Genomic DNA, 19,840 nt, shown 5'->3' with positions numbered 1-19,840 from the left:
TAAATACACACACACACACACACACACACACAAACGTACAAACTCCTTACAGGCAGTGGCAGGAATTGAACCCAGATCACTGGCACTGTAAAGCCTTGTGCTAACCACTACAATTACTGACCTAATATCAGCTCCTACAACAGTACTGTTCCATGGAATAATATTTGAATGGTACTTTCAATAACAATGAAACTTCCATGACAATACATCCCAGATCATTTCCACATGAGCAAAGTAACAGACACGCCCCAACAAATGCAAGCAAAAATAAAATTGAACATGATCAAAGAACAGTAGCCAGAAACAAACTTTCCACTATTTTAGCAGCTACACTCAGTGTGCAATTGAAAAGAGATTACTATTGATTTTTTTCCCCCCATCAATAGCACACACAGCAAGCAAAATGTTTCCAAAACCACTTCTACAAAGAAATTGATCACCTCCCTGACCAGTTGGAAGTAAACAAAAAACTGAAGAGACCCTCCTGGGAAACAAGGTTATTTGTTTCCAATAGAAAAGATGTTAGTTCCGTGGAACTCCTAACCACACAACAAAGAACACAAACCACAGGGCAGTAAAACTTTGCATCTGTCTATGCAAAGAAAGCAACATCCTATAATTAGTCTCTAAGGCAATGCCTCACTGAACATAAAATGCACAATCGAATAATTGTAGTGCATGTTACACTGCAGTCATGTGACAGTGAAAAGGCATATGGTTGCTTGCCGCACAGAAGCTGTAACCGACATGAAAAGGGAAAGAATGAAGTGGAATATGAAACCCTTCCGTAACAGGAGCTCATGCCTGGAGGACAATAGTTCAAAATGCAGACAGAAGAAGCCTGAACACTCTCGGACGAAGGGGCCTCCTCAACGCAATATTACATGACGTTTTATATGCTAAAGATCAAAAGTTAAGAGCAGGACAACTCAATAGTTACAATGCTTCCTTTGAATTACATATATTTTTCACACACCTCCTAAAATAAATAAATAGTGCAAAAAAAGAATAATGTGTAAGTGTTCATGGGTCATTTAGAAATCTGACAGCAGGTGGGAAGAAGCTGTTCCACACCGAGTATGGGTCTTCAGACTTCTGTACCTCTGCCTAGATGTATCTACTTATCTATGAACAATTCCCTTTCAAACCATGGTTTAGATCAGGGGTCCCCAACGTTTTTTGCACAGCGGACCGGTTTATTACTGACAATATTCTTGCAGAGGACCAGCCGACCCGGGGGGGGGGGGGGGGGGGGAGGGTTGCCAACAGACAAGAGTAGCAGTCAAATACGTTCTGTATACCCCGAGAAAGACTACCATCACCATGAAGCCTTGCATGGGCATCCATGCGTGCATGCGTGACCTGCGCATGCATGTATGTGCCGATTTTTTTTCTGCAAATCGTTTTTGGCGATTCTGTACGGGGGGGCGGGGGGGTTGGTGCTGTTAATCACGACCGGAATATAGGTGATAAGTGGCTAATACACTCAATTTCATTTCTAAAAGGGTTTATCTAACAAATTTAATATTAAACACACAGTGCATATTTTCCTCGCATGAATATAGTGATAAGTCAATTATAAGTCACTTATAAGTCAATAGCATCATAACATTTTAAGTAACGTTTGGATATTAAACACACAGCACATATTTTCCTCGTATGAATATATAAAATCATTGCAACACACTAATATCGCTGAATCAGTGGGAGCCCTGGGCTTGTCTCCCTGCAACAAGACGGTGCCCTCGAGGGGTGACGGGAGACAGCGATACTCGACGGGGGTTCCTTATGTCCAGTCTATTCTGCAATTTAGTTTACGTTGCATTCATTGCAGAGATACGTTGGAAATGGAAGCAACTTTTTCAGTGCTTTCGTGGCTATCTCAGGATATTTAGCCTTGACTTTGATCCAGAGATGTTATGTCAAACATATATTTCAGCCCGCCGTCATTTGCAAGCTCGAGGAGTTGATCTTCTTCCCGCATTGACATGGATAACGCGTGTGTAATGACCTTGCGTACGCTCACTCAACAGTGGGCGTGACAGAGAATGAGGAAAGGTGCCACTGACTCATATCGCCAAATCATATCGTTTCCTCGCGGCCCGGTAGCACATGCTTTGCGGCCCGGTACCGGTCCGTGGCCCGGTGGTTGGGGACCGCTGCCTTAGATCATTAGAAACACCAATCCAAACTTAAATGGAGTATTGTGTTCATTGAATCATAGGAAGGACATGACATTAGAGAAGGTCCAAAAAAGATTTATCAGAATCATCCCAAGATGAGGGACTATATCTATAATGGTAAATTGTAGGTACTGGGATTGAATGGAGGTCTGAGCACAGTATATAAAATAATGAAGGGTTCAGAACAGGTCAATAGTGGAAGGCTGTTGCCACTAGTGATCAAAGACTAGCGGTTGCAAGTATAAGGGGAAGAAAATCAATTGTAAAAAAAATCAGACAAATAGATCATGAGGGAAAATTCATAAGGAAAGGGCTATGAGATTTAACTTTCACAGAGAGCTGGATGCCTTCATTCTCTCTGATAACTATTTTATGATTTTACTTTGTAAATGTTTTCTAAAGATGTAATTAGCAGGGTAGCTAATGGGAAAACCAGTGAACATAATTCGTATTCAAAGTTTCCAAGGATTTTCATAAACTCTCACACAAGGGCTGTGACATTCAGTAAGAGTCCATGGGATTGGGATTTGGTGATGAGTTAATGTGCAGAAATGTGTGTGGTGGCAAATAGAAATTAGTTTACTTGTCAGTTGAAAAGCCGTTTCTACGCCTGTTTGAACGATGTAGCAGTACTTCCCCATTGGTTGCCTTCTGTGCCATGGCACCGGGCACCAGAGTCCAGTTACAGGTGCCTTTCCGTTGTCTTCAGGGCACTAATTTTCACACTGAGGTCACGACCAGTGCTGAAGGCCCTCTGAAAAAGTACGCTGCAGATACAGAAGGGCCCACGCACATTCTTCACCAAGTACCTGTTTGTTGAATGGTTAGTGTAACTTGGCAGGACTTAGAAATTTGGTCAAATGCTTTACTCTTTGTAAATAAATGATCAATGTGGAATTCATAATCAGTGTCTTCTGTCTCACTTACTAAACCCGTGAACCTGCCTCCTTGTAACACAGTTAACGCTAATCAACAACCAATGAAGGAGGAGTAACTGCAATAAGCAAAAGCTGCTTGTGATACAAACCTGAGTGGGAAAAAAAGGAATACAAAATAAAACCGAAAATATCAAAAATGCTCAGACACAAGAGATTCTGCCAATACAGACAATCTTGAAAAACACAGACAAAATGCTGGATGGTTTTATCACTTCAGAGGCCCTGTCCTGGGCCCAGCACACAAGTGCTATTATGAAGAAACCACAGCAGTGCATCTACTTCCTTAGAATCTTGCAAGGATTTGGCACAACATCTAACATTTTGACAAAGATGTGTGGTGGAGAGTATATTGACTGGTTGCATTACGGTCTGGAACGGAAACACCATGCCCATGTTCAAACAGAAAATCCAACAAACATGATGGCCCAGTTCATCACAGATAAAGCCCTCTCCACCACTGAGCACATCTACACAGAGCACCGTCACAAGAGAGCAGCACCAATCATCAAGGAACCCTCACCAACTAGACCATGCTCTCTCTTCACACAACTGCCATCAGGAGAAGGTACAGAAGCCCCAGAACCCATACCACCAGGTTCAGGAATTATCCCTCAACCATCAGGCTCCTGAACCAGTAGGGATAACTTCACTTTTTTTTTAAGATTATGAGGACACGCAGTCCACTTTTATTGTCATTTAGTAATGCATGCATTAAGAAATGATACAATGTTCCTCCAGTGTGATATCACAGAAACACAAGACAAACCAAGACTAAAAAACTGACAAAAACCACATAATTATAACACATAGTTACAACAGTGCAAAGCAATACTGTAATTTGATACAGACCATGGGCACGGTAAAAAAAAGTCTCAAAGTCTCTCGAAAGTCCCATCATCTCACACAGACGGTAGGAGGAAGAAAAACTCTTCCTGCCATGAACCTCCAGTGTCGATGCAGCACCCTGGAAGCACCCGACCACAACCAATTCTTGAGTCCGTCCAAAAACTTCGAGCCTCCGATCAGCCCTCTGATGCTCAGCACCGAGCACCATCTCTGCCGAGCGCTTCGACCCCGGCCCCGGCCCCGGCAACAGGCAATAGGCAAAGCCGAGGATTTGGGGCCTTCCTCTCCGAGATTCTCAATCACACAATAGCAGCGGCAGCGAAGCAGGCATTTCAGAAGTTTCTCCAGATGTTCCTCCGCGCTCCTCACGTCTGGCTCCATCAAATCAGGATTGTGCACGGTACCTACTTAACAAATACCGATATAATTTCAGAGCGGCCGCGCGCGCTGCAACTCGCTGCCATCTTCTCCTCCCCTTGTCCCATCACTGAATTGTTTCCACAGATATGGACCCATTTTTCAAGAACTCTTCATCTCATGTTCTCTACTTATAGCTTATTTATTTATTACTTTTCTTTTATATTTGAAGAGTTTGCTGTCTTTTGCACATTGATTGCTTGTCTGTCCTGTTGGGTGTAGTCTTGCATTGATTCTGTTATGTGTCTTGGACCTACTGAGTAAGCCTGCTAGAAAACGAATCTCAGGATTGTGTATGATGACAGATATGTAACTTGAAAATAAATTTACTTTGGATTTTGGAGTTTGGAACTCAATAGCTCTGGCTGCATATATATAAGGAAAAGAACAATCAATGTTATGGCTAAAATACCCTGGTTTTGGCCTGAAATTTGCTCAGGTCAGGCAGCGAGTGTGGAATGAGAAACAGGGTCAACATGTTCATCAGCATTCTGACAGAGACAAGTTAGGTAAGGGGGCAAGGAAGTTTCAAAGGACAGTGAGATGGGAAAATCGGTAGAAAGAATGGAAAATCAAAGTTTGTAGATAATGTAAGCCTGGCAAATGTCCATCTTCATCATTACATACTGTGTCATATGACATAGATGATCACAGTCTATCCATGACCATGATTGTTCCTGGCAAATATTTCTACAGAAATAGTTTGCCATTGCCTTCTTCTAGGCAGTGTCTCACCAGGGATTGTCTGTCTGGCATCAGCAGTCACATAACTAGGATTGTGCTGCTCATACAACCATCCACCACTTGCTCCCATAGCTTCACGTGACACTGATTGGGGGGGGGGGGGGGCTAAGCAGGTGCGACACCTTGCACAAGGGTGACCTGCAGGCTAGCAGAGGGAAGGAGTGCCTGGCACCTCTTTTGGTAGACGTATCTCAGCCCACCATACATAACATCCATACATAATAGTCTTTGAACAAAAAGGACAAAGGCACAAGGTAACATGAAGGTACAGAAGGTATGCGCAGACTCGATGGGCTGAATGGCTTAATTCAGCTCCTTATGGTCCTATGGAATTAAGATAACAAATGTGCTAGCATTTACAGGAAAGGGCTGCACTTTAAGAGCAGAGTTAAATTTCGGTCTCCTTACAGAGGAAAGGATAGGCTTGTCAGACACATAGTGCAAATAAATACCAGAAAGTTGCAGAGCTAGAAATCCAAAGCAATAGACACCAAACGCTGGAGGAACTCAGTAGGTCAGGCAGCATCTATGGAAACGGATAAACAGCCGATGTCTTGGGCCTGAAGAAGAGGCTCAGCCAAAACTTCAACTGTGTATTCATTTCCATTAATGCCTGACTTGCTGAGTTCCTCCAGCATTTTTTAGAAGTATATTAAATGGGACTTCCATGTCTCTGGTTCCCAGCAGTGGTTCAGGACTGCTCAGACAGGCCCACTGTAAAAGATGAACTGTGAGAGATGCAGAAGGATTAAAACCTGGCTGGTTTTGATTGACCAGCAACAGACACATTGTGCATTAACATGACCTACTTTCCCCACAAGAAACATGCTGAATGAATTAAGAGCAGCATCATTAAATATGCTTCTGACTCAGCCGAGCATGATTCTTCTGTGTCAACATCGATAATTGTGGTCTGAAAATCTATGACAGGGGGAAAAATGTAAAGAATAAAAATGGTTCTCCCCTATATCAGATTATTTACATCCAACATTGAAGCCCTTGTAACGTAGAAGGTATCCTACGTGACTTTATCCATCAATGCCACATTAATATTTAAACTTTTCTCATCCCCATGAATATTAATGTAGCAGCGATCCTTCGTGAGCTCATTGCAAAACCTCTGTCTTAATAAATGTCACCAATCTCACCACCATGCTCAGTACAGTTCTCTGAGTTTTATTTCCTTACACCCAGAATCACATTGTAAACTACATTTGAACAGGGTTAACATTTCTTTCAATGGACTATTAAGAAATTACTCTCTCAAAAAAGTACTGTTTTCTGCTTTCGTCAAATCAACCATAAGTGGGAAAATGGGGCAACTTAGCAACACAGGAGAACTTTAAAGGAACATTTTACAAAGGGAAAAAAAACAATTTTTGGAAATGTAAACATTTTCCATGGGTGGTAGGGTGGAGATACGTCTCTATCAAAGGAGGTGTAAAGGCACTCCTTCCCTCCGCTAGCCCGCAGGTCATCCTTGGGCAAGGTGTAGAACCCGCTTAGCACCCTAATCAGGGTCATGTGAAGTCATAGGAGCAGGTGGTGAAAGGTCATATGAGCAATTGGTGCATATCACAAGTTCTGGTTATGCGACCATTGATGCCAGGCAGACAATCTCTGAAGAGTATTGAGAATGGCTGGGGTCACCCGTCTTGTAAGGATACTGCCCACAAGAAGGCAATGACAAACCACTTCTGCAGAAAAATTTGCCAAGAACAATCATGGTTATAGATCATGATCACCCACATCATATGACACTGCACATAATGAATGAATGAACAAAGATTTACCTTCTGTTCAAGAAAATGTTCTATTCTGTTCAATTCAAGTCACAGGGGCTCAAAAGTCTCATTTTGACATAAAATAAGAGGTGCTATAAGGAAGGCTGGAGACAAAGCAGTCCACCGATCCCTGACAGTTTCATTGGTGTTAGGGGAAAAAACAACAATTTCTCATTGGTTTGAGCAGAGGGCCTAATATCTTTCACCTTAGCAATTAGTTCCCAAATGATGTAAAATATTTGGGTTTCTAAGATTAGAACTTAAAAGAGAGCATATTGTGCTAAAGGTCCTTATCAGCTGAAATGTTTTTGGTTCTAATTGATGTTTCAGCACATTCATCATGAACAGCTGCTTGTCAGAGAGTAACAAGCAATGTGCACCTGCAAGACTCACCGTGTTGGGATTGGAACTTCAGCAACTCCAGATAAAACTGCAGCTGGAGATAAACGAACAAACGCAACAATTGATCGATCCAGAAATTCAAGTTCTCCGACTAGGATATTTGAAGCCTCTGCGCCTGGGGGTATCTTTTTCATAAAGTGCATATCCACCTAAAGGAGAACAATATAATTTTATAAATTGTTATCTAGGTGCAGGTCGATAACAGCCAGGTTAAATGGTTCAGCACGGACTAGATGGGCTGAAGGGCCCATTTCTGTGCTGTACTTTTCTATGGCTCTGTGTAATAAGGATCAATAAGTCATATGTGAATAAGTGGCAAATATTATCTATTAAAAGTCACTCTATTATAATTTTAGACAAATTCTAGTTTTAGATAGATGGAAAGTTGAGAGACGAAACAGTCAACGTTTTAGGTTAATTGTGTCATCAACCCCAGGCCAAATGCTTCTTGGCCTACTGAGTATTTTCAGCATTTCCTGGTTTGTGGCAGATGGTGAGTTCATTGGTCAGGCGGGCCGATAATGGAGGAGGGAGGTGAGATAGAAAGGGGAGCAGTGAGTGTGGCAGCGAGGGGGGATAATGAGTGAAACAGTGAGTGGGCAGACAAGGGATGCAAGGAATAAAGTGATAGAAACTAGCGCAGTCAGAAGGCAGGGAAGAAAACATGAAGATTGGTACTTGTGTTTTTAAATATATAACCACAACAAAATCAGCATCTGTTACGCACTGCTGCAATAAAACACCTTTCTTGTGAGTCTTAGAAATGGTCAGCATTGTAAATTTATAGTGTCCCTGATCTTGAGAAAAATCAATTTTTGTAAATGTACTCTGTCCTGTCATTCAGTTGTTGAAATAAACGACGGTGAAGATATTGCATTTCTGACTGTGAAAAATAGCTTTTCCTGTATTAATGGGGCAGCCCCATCTTGCACATTACTCACCACATTAATTCCAATTCATTGTGCCCATCTCATAGAATACTGCTAAAAGTAGCCCCACTTCAGACTGCCAGCTAAAAAAAACCCTTGTCTCATAAGGCAAGGTGCAACTCAATCCCACTTTGACAACTTAATATTGCAATCTGACAGATCATTAAATACTTTAAAAATACATTTCAAATATCAAAAAATGTCCACTTAGTTGCAGCATTAAAAAAAAGAATGGAGAATTATGAAATTAGTTCCTGGAGCTCAAAAGTAATTTTTAAGAATACTGAATAAAAATAGAATTTGATCTATATTCAGTCAGTGTAATGTGCACCCCTAATGTTATCCCTTACACAGCATAAACACCAGGATTATTTTTAGCATCATGTTTTCCAACTAACAAATGGCACCCAAGTCTACTGGGGATATGTACTTGTGCTTAGTAACGTTATCGAAGTGAATATTTACTTTAAATATATATAAACTACAAAATAACTCCCTCTTTGATGAAAGAATTTATAACTCTGTATTTTACAATTTTCTATTTGTCATAATAGTGTGGAATGGGGATCATCCTCTTCTTTACATTCACATAAAAATGCTACTTAATTTATATGCTGTTCATCTCTCACGATCTACTGCAATGCGTCAAAAACAGCAACATAAGGTGGCAGTCACAGCAAAGAGAACAGTAGAATGGCTGTCCTGGCAACTACAATAGTGAAATGCCTGAAAGGTTTATACTAAATTAGCCTTAAAAACTGCAATTGCAGTTCTGTGCTGCATTCTCTCAAGGAGTGTATGGGATTAAATTCTGTCTTAATTAACTGTGCACTTGGCTCAAGTCTTCATTAATTCCTTTGTAATTATTTCAAAAATTCAATCCCTCCGCTGTTAACGGGCTTTATGTGAGTTAGAATTTTCTGTTGCTTTGTAGAACCATTCTTTCAAAAGACAACCAAAAATAGTTTATACATCACATAATACTTCCCATATCTACAGATAAATATTGGCACCTTTATCTAAATGCATTGATGGGAACAGAACCTCGACACACTTACTGTTTCATTATCTCATCGTACATCCATTATATTACATATGTATGTTATCAGCATCATATTGATATATACAATATTAACAATGCACAGGCTACGTTTCTATACATCCACATTCGTGACAAACTTAACACTGGATTTCAGCTAAAGCAGTTCATGCATGTGAAAAAAAACCTTTGCCTATAGCATTTTCATTGGCAGGGGGTTGGGATGTCAGAAAATGTTGGGATTGAGGAAGTTAGATGTCATGCCCAGTAAAAACAGGCGGGAATAATAGACGCATTGGGACAGGCAGCTTGCAGTGTGCCTATTTTAATGCTAAGAGTAAAGGTAAGGGTGATGAATTCCAGCTGGTGGAACTGTGATGTTGTGACCTTCACAAAGACTTGGTTGAGAGAAGCTCCAATATTTTAGAAAAGGTATAGGAGGAGATAAACAAGATGGAGGAGTGAAATTCCATGATTAATCAGGGACAAGAACACAACTGCAGTCAGAGGACACATAATCAAGGGCTCATCCACTCCAGATTAAATTTGTCCCAACTCACTCCAGATTATCAGTCTATATGACAAGAACTCAAAACCAAGAAAGACCTTCTAAAAGCCACCGGAAGGTATGAGGAGCAGGTTTGCAAGCAGAGTGGTGAGAGGTATAAAAACAACGGAGTTGTTATAATGGGAAACTTTAACGTCCTTGATATAGGTTGGCAGCTCCTTAGTGCAAGAGCTTTAGAATTTGGCATATGCTTCGAAGAGGGTTTCTTAAATAATTATGTTGGCAATTTTACAAGAAGGGCAGAATCAGAATCAGTTTTAATATCACTGGCGTATGTCCTAAAATTTGTTGTTTTGCAGCAGCAGTATATTGCAATACATAGTAATAAAAAACTGTACATTACAATAAGTAGATATATAATTTTTAAATGAAATTAAATAAGTAGTGCAAAAAGAGAGGGAAAAAATAGTGATGAAATGTTCATGGTCCATTCAGAGATCTGATGGCAGAGAGGAGCAAGCAGTTCCTGAAACGTTCAGTGTGTCCCCTCAGGCTCCTGTACCTCCTCACTGCTTGTTGCAACACCACTCATCCAGTTATCAATCTCACTCCTGTTTGCCTCCTCATCACCATCTGAAATTCCGCCAACAATAATAGTTTTGTCAGCAAATTTATAATCGACACAATCGTGGGAGTAGAAAGAATAGAGCAGTGGGCTAAACACACATTCTTGAGGTGCGCTAGTGTTGATTGTCAGTGTGGAGGAGGCATTACTTCCAATCTACTCAGGCTCCGGTTGAGAATGTCAAGGATCCAGTTGCAGAAGGAGGTACTGAGGCTCAGGATTTGGAGCTTGTTGATAAGAACGGAGGGTGTGATTATGTTGAATGCTGAGCTGTAATCAATAAACAGCAGTCTGACTTAGGTATTACTATTGTCTAGGTGATCTAAGGCCGAATGGAGAGCCAGTGAGATTGTATCTGCCTTTTGAGGGTTCACCCTCTTGAAAGAAGTTTTGACATCGGCCTCCAAGACAGAGATCACAGGGTTACCGTATACTGCAGGGGCTCACACAAGTGTAGTTTTATTCTCCTTTTCAAAACGTGCATAAAAGGCATTGAGCTCATCTAAGAGTGAAGCATCACAACCATTCATGATGTTCAGTTTTGCTGTGTAGGAAGTAATGACCTGCAAACTCTGCCAGAGCTGATATGCTTCTGATTCTGCCTATAATCTCAATTGGAATTGATTTTTAGCTCTTAAAATGTCCTTCCATTGGTCATATATGGACACTTGAGTGCCACAGATCTAGCCCTCAGCAAACTCTAAATCTCCCAGTTCATCCATAGCTTTTGGTTCAGCTTCTCGAAAGCACAGACACAGGTCTTGATGAGTTAGTGACAACTGTGGCATATTTATTCAGATTCGAAGATGAATCCCTATTGTCCAGTCGACTGACTCAAAGTAGTCCTGTCAGCACTCCTGCGCCTCCCTTAACCATACTTTGGTGGTCCTCACCACTGGTGCTGCAGTCTTTAGTCTCTGCCTACATGCTGGGAGAAGAAGCACAACCAGGTGATCGGACTTACTGCACCTGATGAGTCAGTGAGAAAACATTTAGGGTATAGTGATCTCAACTCCTTCAGTTTTAGGATAGCTCTAGATAACTTCTTCTGTCATGGTCATGGATAGAGAAAAGACCATGATCATCCTCGTCATATGACACAGCACATAATGATGATGATGATGACAGATAAGGATCAGTATGGACCTTGTGGGAGGGTATTAAATTGGAGCAGGGTAAATTGCAAAAGTATTAGGCAGGAACTAGAGGGAGTTAATTGGGAAGAGCTCTTTTTGGGCATGCTCACATCTGACATATGGAAGGTACTGAAAGAATAAACTCCACCAAGTACTCAAAAAATATATTCCAAAAGGAGGATGGACAAGGATGGTAAGGACAGGAAATCTTGGATGTTAAGAGGGGTGGTGAATTTAGTCAAGAGAAAAAGGAAGTGCATGTAAGTTTAAGAAATTAAATTAAACAGAACTCTTGAGAAATATAAAGAAGCCAGAAAAGAACTAAGAGAATTAAGAGAGCCAAGAAATATCCCTGGCAAGTAGAATTAAAAAAGAATTCCAAGGCATTTTATAAATACATCAAGGGCAAGAAAATATCTAGGTCGTACAACTCAAGCATAAAACAGGAACATATGCTTGGAAGCAAAGGATGTGGGTGAAGTCCGAAATCAGTATTTTGCCTCAGTATTTACCAAGGGGAAGGACATGGAGGTCAGGAAGATCAGTGTGCAGTGTCTTAATTTCCTACAGCACTTCAAGATAGAGAAGACAGGAGTGTGGGGTCTCAAAGAACTTTAAGGTAAATACATTCCCCAAGGCTTAAAACAATATACCCCAGGTTTTTGAGAGGGAAGGGAGGATATTACTGGGGCTTTGACCAATCTTTGTGCTCCCTCGAAACACAGGTGAGGTCCTGGAGGACTGGCAAGCAGCGACCGTAATTCCATTATTCAAGGAAGGAAGGAAGCATGCATGATCCAGGAGATCATAGAGTGGTGAATCTCATATCAGTCGTAGCGATTGTTAGGGATAAGATTGATGAGCAATTGGACATTTATGACCTAATCAGGGGCAGCCAGCATGGCTTTGTCACCTCCTCAAAAATCTCAATCAAGGACAACACTTGCCTCACACGAAGATGACTGATGAAAGTAGAGCTGAGGGATGATGTCTGTGGATGGATTTTAGTAAGGTATTTGACAAGGTCCTCAAGGGAGACTCATACAGGTAAATTGGCCTGCCCTTAGAGGACAGAGGGTAGTGGTTGATGGGATTTATTCTGGCTGTAACTAGTGGTTTTCTGTAGGGATTAAAACGTGGATGCGTGGGATGGTGAGTGTGCAGATAATAGGAAGATAGTGTAGAATTCTGGCAAAGGATACAGCGTGATATAGTTCAATTGTAGATATTGGTAGAGAAATGGCAGATGGAGTTTAACCACAGCCAAATGTGAAGTGTTGCACCTGGGAGATCAATTGTGAAGAGACAGTACACTGTTAAGACTCTAACAGTGTTGATGAGCAGAGAAATCATGGGGTGCAGCCGCACAGCTCCCAACTAGTAGCTACACAGGTTGATAATGTGGTGAAGAAGGCATATGGTGGGCTGGCCTTTATTGGTCAAGAAATTGAGTTCAAAAGTCAGGAAGTTATGCTGCAGCTTGATAAAATTCTAGTTAGGCTGCAAATGGAGTATTGCATTCAGTGCTGGTCACCCCGCTACAGGAAGGATGTTGAAGCTCTGGAGAGGAAGCAAAAGACGTTTTTCTCGGGATGCTTCCTGGATGAGAAGACATGTTCTATAAACAGAGATTGGACAAACTTGGGTTGGTTTTCTCTGGAACAGCAGAGGTTGATAGGAAACTTGATAGGGGTTTATAAGTTTATGAGAGGAATAGATAGTATCTTTATCCCTGAGTTGAAATGCATTGAAGGTGAGGGGGAAACCTTCAAAGGAGATGCAGGGGACAAATTGTTTTTCTTTTTTACACAGAGGGAATGCCTAGAATGTGTTTGCTTGTGGTGGTAATGGAGATAAGTACGTTAGGACTGTTCAAGGGCCTCTGAGATGGGCATGTGAATATATTGCAAATGAAAGGATATGGATATTCTGTGGACAGAAGGAATGAGCTGAGCTGGGCATTTGATTTCTAATTTAATTAGCTTAGCACAATCTTGTTAGCCAAAGGGCCTGTTCCTGTGTTGTATTTTATGTTTTAACTTCTATGCTTAAAATAATATGGCATTCTGTATATCTTTCAATTTATTCCAGTATGGAATGATGAAGGAAGTTAATTAAAATTTAATTTTAATTCTCCATGTCTTTTCATCCAAAATCTATTTACCCCTACACAGACATACAAGTTGGAAACAGAAGTAGACCACTCTATTTCTTATATGAATGCCTTAACGTAAGTTAAATAAGGTACTTTATGGGAAAAAAATCATTTGTTTGTTATGTGCTGTGTCATATGACCTAGGTGACCTAGGTCTTGGCAATTTTTGCAGAAGTGGTTTGCCACTGCCTTCTTCGCAGTGTCTTTACAAGGCACGTGACCCCAGCCATTATCAATACTGTTCAGAGATTGTCTGTCTGGCATCAGCGGTCACATAACTAGGATTGTGATATGCACCAGCTGCATATACAACCAAACACTACCTGCTCCCATGGCTTCACCTGACCCTGATTTGGGGTGCCGGCTAAGCAGGTGCTAAACCTTGTCCATGGGTGATCTGTAGGCTAGCAGAGGGAAGGAGCGCCTTACAACTTCTTTGGTAGAGACGCATCTCCATCCCTCCACCTTTCCTATAAAGTTACACTTTCTACCCATGGGAATACACTGCACCAAAATATCCAGAATCTATTTCACTCTGTCTTTAAGATCTTTTTCCCTCCATGGATCATATTTACCATAACTCCCTGATCTTTAGCATGGCCATAGACAAGGATAGGAGCAGATAACACAAGAAAGTACTTAATTTTGGCAGGGTTAATTACATGGCTATAAGGCAGGAACTTGGAAGCATAAATTGGGAGCAGATGTTCTCAGGAAAATGCACACCAAAAATGTGGAGGTTGAGGGAACACTTGCATGAAATTCTGGGTAAGCTTGTCCCACTGAGACAGAGGAAAGATAGTAGGGTGAAGGAATCATGCTTATTAAGATAGATGGAGTAAAAAGGATGCATATTTATGGTTTAGGAAGCAAACATCACACTGGACTCTTGAGCATTATAAAGTAGCCAGGAAGAAGCTTAAGACAATGCTTAGGAGAGCTAGGAGGTCACATGAGAAGGTTTTGGTGAGTAAGATTAAGAAGTCCAAAGCATTCTAAGTGTACACGGAGAACATAAGAATGACTAGAGTGAGGGCAGGAACATGCAGGGATAAAGGGGGAAGTATGTGCCTAAAGTTAGAGAAGTAGGGAAGGTCCTTAATGGACTGATTACTTCAATGTTCACCAATAAGAGGGATCTTGATGAACGTGAGGTCAGTGTAGAACAGACCAATGTGCTGAAGTTTGCAGAGGTTAAGAAAGAGGCAGTGTTGGAGTTTAGGAAGAACATAGGATAGATAAGTAACTGTGACCAGACGGGATGTACTGCAGGTTACTGCGGGAAATAAGGGAGAGATTACTGTGGCTCTGAAAATGATCTTTAGCTGCTAACTGGCCACAAGAGTAGTACCTGGGTTTGGAAGATAACAAATACTGTACCTTTATCCAAGAAAGGTAATAGGATTAATTCTGGAAATTACAGACTAGTAAGTCTTACCTCAGTGGTTGGTAAACTAATGGAGAGGCTTCTTAGGGACCGTATTTATGGGCATTTGGAATAGCATAGTCTGATTAGAATTAGTCAGCATAGCTTTACGAAGGACAATTCTTGCCTCATGGGCATGATTAACTTTTTCAAAGAAGTGACAAAAATTGATGAAGTTAGAATGGTGGATGTATTGTATTTAAGATTCAAGATTCTTTAATGTAATTTCCAGTGCACAACAGTAAAGGAGAATGAAATAACTGTTACTTTGGATCTGATGGAACACAAAAAGATAACGAACATAATAATAAAAAGCACAACAAATGTAAATAGATAAGGTAGCTTATAAACATAGTTCAATTGTATGTCCATAAGTGATGATAGACACAGGAGTGTCTGTAGATAAGTTGACTCTGACGGGAAATGATAAAGTGGTGGGGGGAGTATAGTAGGGTGGGTTAGTGGGTGGAGGTGTTGATCAGCTTTCAGCTTCATTGCTTGGGAAAAGCAACTGTTTTTGATGTGAGTGGAACAAACAGTCCATGAGCAGAATGGGGGGGGGGGGGGAGGGGAAGGGGAACCCTCCATGACTTTGCTGACATTCTCCCAGCACCTTTCTGTATATATTCTATGGACGGTGTGTAATGTCGCACCTTTCTGTATATATTCCGTGGACGGTGTGTAATGTCGCACCTTTCTGTACATATGCCGTGGATGGTGCGTAGGTTGGCGCCGACGATGCATTGCGCACTTCTGACTACCCGTTGTAGAGCTTTCCTCTCTATTGCTGTGCAGTTTGGTAGTGTGCAGTGATGCAGCATTTTTGCATGCTATCTACTGCACATCAGTAGAAGGTCATAAATATAGACATGCACACTCCAGCTCTCTTCAGCCTCCTCAGAAAGTAGAGGCAATGGTGAGCTTTCTTGAAAATGTAAATGTGTTCCTGGACCATGAGAGTTTATGTGAGATATTCACTCGCAGGAGTTTGAAACGGCTCAGTTTCCACTGCTGTGCCACCGTTGTAAAGAGGAGTGATGTGAGTTCTCCTGAACTTGTTGACATTGAGAATTACTTTCCTTGCACTTAGCCTTGAGCTCTTCTACCTCCTCTGTTACCCGTCCCATTGTTGTTTGTGATGAACCTCAACACTGTCACCACATCGGTGAACTTGACAATGTGATTACCCGGGTGTTTAGTCGTTCAGTCATGTGTGATCAGAGTGTACATCAGGGAACTGAGTACACAGTCATGGGGGGAAGGGGGCAGCGGTGTTGGGAGTGATGAGCAGGGAAGAGCAGAGTGCATCCTGACTATCTGAGGTCTATTGGTTAGAAAGTTTAACATCCAGTTGTACAGTGGTGAATTTAGACTGAGGAGTAGGAGTCAGTTCACCAAGGTTTGTTGGACCTTGAATTCTGTTGAATACTCTTGAAAAGTGTTGAATACTGAACTGAAATCCAGGAGCAACATTCTGACATAAGTTATGACTTCAAGACATTAAGCTTATTCAAAGGAAAACACAGAAGTCTGAAATGTAAGTCTAACATTGTTTTTTAAGCAAGATGCACATGTATCATGAGGTAGCATGATGATTTATGCAATTCATGTATTTGTACATATAACCCATAATGAATTATTTAAATGAACAAGCATGCTTAATCAAAAAAATACATACACACACACACACACACACAAGATTACTCAAATATTACTGAAATATAAAATATACAAGAGTCCCTTTTTCTCCCCCAAGATGTCAGTGACAGGTGCATGACAGATGCTATGCATCTGCCATAGAGCAGTTCTGTCGGTAAACATATTGATGAGTGTCCAGTGTGGCAGGAATAGAATTTTTGATGCGTGCAATTAGCAGCCATTCAAAGCTGTTCATGATGATTGGTGTCAGTCATTTTGTTCTGAAGGTGTAGGGTTCTTTGGCACAGGGATGATAGTTGCTGATTTGAAGCATGTGGGGACAGCAGCCTGGGTGAGTGAAGTGGTGAAGATATCCATGAAGATGTCAGAGAGTTCTGGGTACTCAGCCTGGGATGTTGTCTGGCCCAGCAGCCTCTCAGAGGTTGGCTCTCTGCAGTTCTTTTCACGTCCACTGCTGTTACAGACAGTGTTTGCTCACCTGGGGGGAGGGTTAGCTTTCGTGGCTGTCGTTGTGCTGCATGCATCGAAGCGTGCCATAAAAATTGTTTATAGCGTGTCAGGGGAAGCAGGGAGTCGCTGGTACCGTCCACGCTGTTTTTCCTTAACTTGTCAGCAATGCCCTTGATGCCCAGCCACATACACTGAGGATAGTTATGAGAGAGATATTCCTGAATTTTTTTGTTTGTAGACAGTCTTTGCCCTCTTGGTGCTTAAGATGAGGTTTCTTCTAGCTGCGCTAAGAGCTGTTCTGTATCCCGCTATGAAAGCAGCGCCCCATGCTTTTAGCAGGGAGTGCAGCTCTACGTTTAGCTGTGGGATTACTGTTCTCGAGGTATTAATGTTGTCGATACACTTATAGATGTAGCCGGTGATATATGAATCATATTCCTCAGGATACGCATCTTCTCTGTTTGTGGCAGATCTTAGTAAAGCCTTTGACAAGTTTCGCCAATGGTAAGCTCATCCAGAAAGTCATGATCCATTGCGAATTCGGGATTACCCGCCCACAGAAGGCAGACATTAATAGATGGAGTGTATTCTGCCTGGAGGCTGGTGAACTACGGTGTTCTGCAGCGATCTGTTCTGGAACCTCTGCTCTTATAAATAACTTGGACAGGGAGGTGGAAGAGTGAGTTAGTACATTTGCAGGTGACATGAAGGTTGATAATGCTGTGGATAGTGTAGGAGGCTGCCGTAGGTAATACCAGGACATAGGTAGGATGCAAAGCTGTGCTGAGAAGTGGTGAATGGAATTCAATCCAGGAAAGTGTAAAGTAAATTACTTTGGAAGGTTGAACTTGAAGGCAGAGTACAAGGTTAGTGGCTGGATTCCTAGCAGTGTGGAGGAACAAAGGGATCTTGGAATCCACAATAGCTCCTTCAAAATTGGCACACAGGTAGTTAGGGTGGTTAATAAAACATATGGTGTGTTGGCCTTCATTTGTCAAGGGACTAAGTTCAAGAGCAGAAAGGTAATGGTGCAGCTCTCTTAAACCATAGTTAGACAACACTTGTGTTCATTTCTGGTTGCTTCATTATAGGAAAGATGTAGAAACTATAGAAAGGGTGCAGAGGAAATTCATCAGAATGCTGCCTAGACTGAGAGCACATCTTATGAGTTAAAGCTTTGTGAGCTAAGGATGTTTCTCTTTGGAATGAAGGAGGATGGAGTCAGTTTGATAGTGGTGTACAAGGTGATAAGAGGCATAGATAGAGTAGAGAGCCGGACTCTTTTTTCCCAGGGCGGCAATGGCAAAAGATAAAAGGTGTTTGGAGGTGGTGTAGGGGTACGTCAGGGATAGTATTTTTTGTCCCCCTATAGAATAGCTGCTTGGTTCCTTAAGGTTTTTATAGCCAGTGGTGGTAATGGAAATAAGCTCACACTACTTTTTAAATGCTTCCTATAGGGTGTGCCTCAAATATCCTCTGACAACCATGTTCAGCTCTTGGTCTTCACATGTGACTGAGTTACGAGGCCTGGCAGAACTGTTCTACCTACAGAAGAGGCAGAGGCAAGTTCCTGGAACCCTAAAACTGTTGCTTCAGGCAGATGGGGCTTGTCAGTTGTGGTTGGCACTCCACTAGGAGATGGAAAAGTTTGATGCCCGCTGGCATGCAGCTATATCCACGCATGGGGAAGGCCTTGGGAGTAAACCCCAAAGGAAAAATCCGGAGTTGGAGTCTTTAAGGTAGTCCTCCATTGAGTTTAACAGTGGCAGACAATTCCTGCGACATTGCTGGTGTCAAAATGCATCAGCCTCTGCCGTTCCTTTGGGAACATCAGATGCGTGGAGACGAGGAGCTTGCAACATGAGCAACAGCTTGCCCTCCATATTGTACTGTCCTGACTTGCATATTAAAGACAGCTAGGTTGCAATATCCATAGTCGACCTTGACCGACAGAGGCCCACTCCTATTAAGTGCTTGGAATGCACTGCAGGGGGTTGTGGTAGGGGCTTCTACATTAAGGACATTTAAAAGATACTCTAGGTCATCAATGTAAGTAAAATAGAGGGTGTGGGCTGTGTAGGTGGGTAAGGTTAGGCTGGTTGAAGAGGAGGTTAAAAGGATGGCACCACACCATGGACCGAGGAGCCCGTACTGCACTGTACTGTTCTATGCTCTATCCTATTCTTGTCATAAATTGAAGAATGGCTGCTTTGAGAATGACACACAAGTGGGATCGATAGCAGTGAACTTGTTTCGATACAAGTTGCACTGATTCATAGAAATGCATCGCTGGCCACAAGGAGAGAACTGTTTCTGAATGGGGGAGTAATAGAGAAATTAATGTTCAAAGTAAGTTTATTATCAAAGTACATATATGTCACTATATACAACCCTGAGATCCATTTTCTTGTAGGCATACTCAATAAATCTACTGAATAATAACTACAACAGAATCAATGGAAGACCACCGAACTTAGTGTTCGACCAGGGTGCAGAAGACAACAAGCTGTGGAAACACAAAAAGAAATAATAAATAAGTAAACAATAAATATCGAGAACATGAGATGAAGAGTCCTTGAAGGTGAGTCCATTGGCTGCA

General features: G+C 41.7%; 1 protein-coding gene across 4 annotated transcripts in view; it reads right to left on the bottom strand.

Annotated features, from left to right (window-relative positions):
• LOC140199629 (sodium-driven chloride bicarbonate exchanger-like) overlaps positions 1-19,840 on the bottom strand; it is a 248,613-nt gene that overhangs the window by 82,888 nt on the left and 145,885 nt on the right. For all 4 annotated transcript variants that reach the window (XM_072262026.1, XM_072262027.1, XM_072262024.1 and 1 more), the window contains one exon: positions 7,306-7,463. In XM_072262026.1, coding sequence (XP_072118127.1) covers positions 7,306-7,463 — 158 coding nt within the window. The remainder of the gene's footprint in view (positions 1-7,305; positions 7,464-19,840) is intronic.

Source organism: Mobula birostris, chromosome 6 (genome assembly GCF_030028105.1).
Source record: "Mobula birostris isolate sMobBir1 chromosome 6, sMobBir1.hap1, whole genome shotgun sequence".
In the NCBI taxonomy this organism is placed as follows: Eukaryota; Metazoa; Chordata; class Chondrichthyes; order Myliobatiformes; family Myliobatidae; genus Mobula; species Mobula birostris.
Note: the sequence above shows the minus strand (reverse complement) of the source record. Positions and strands in the feature narration are given on the sequence as shown.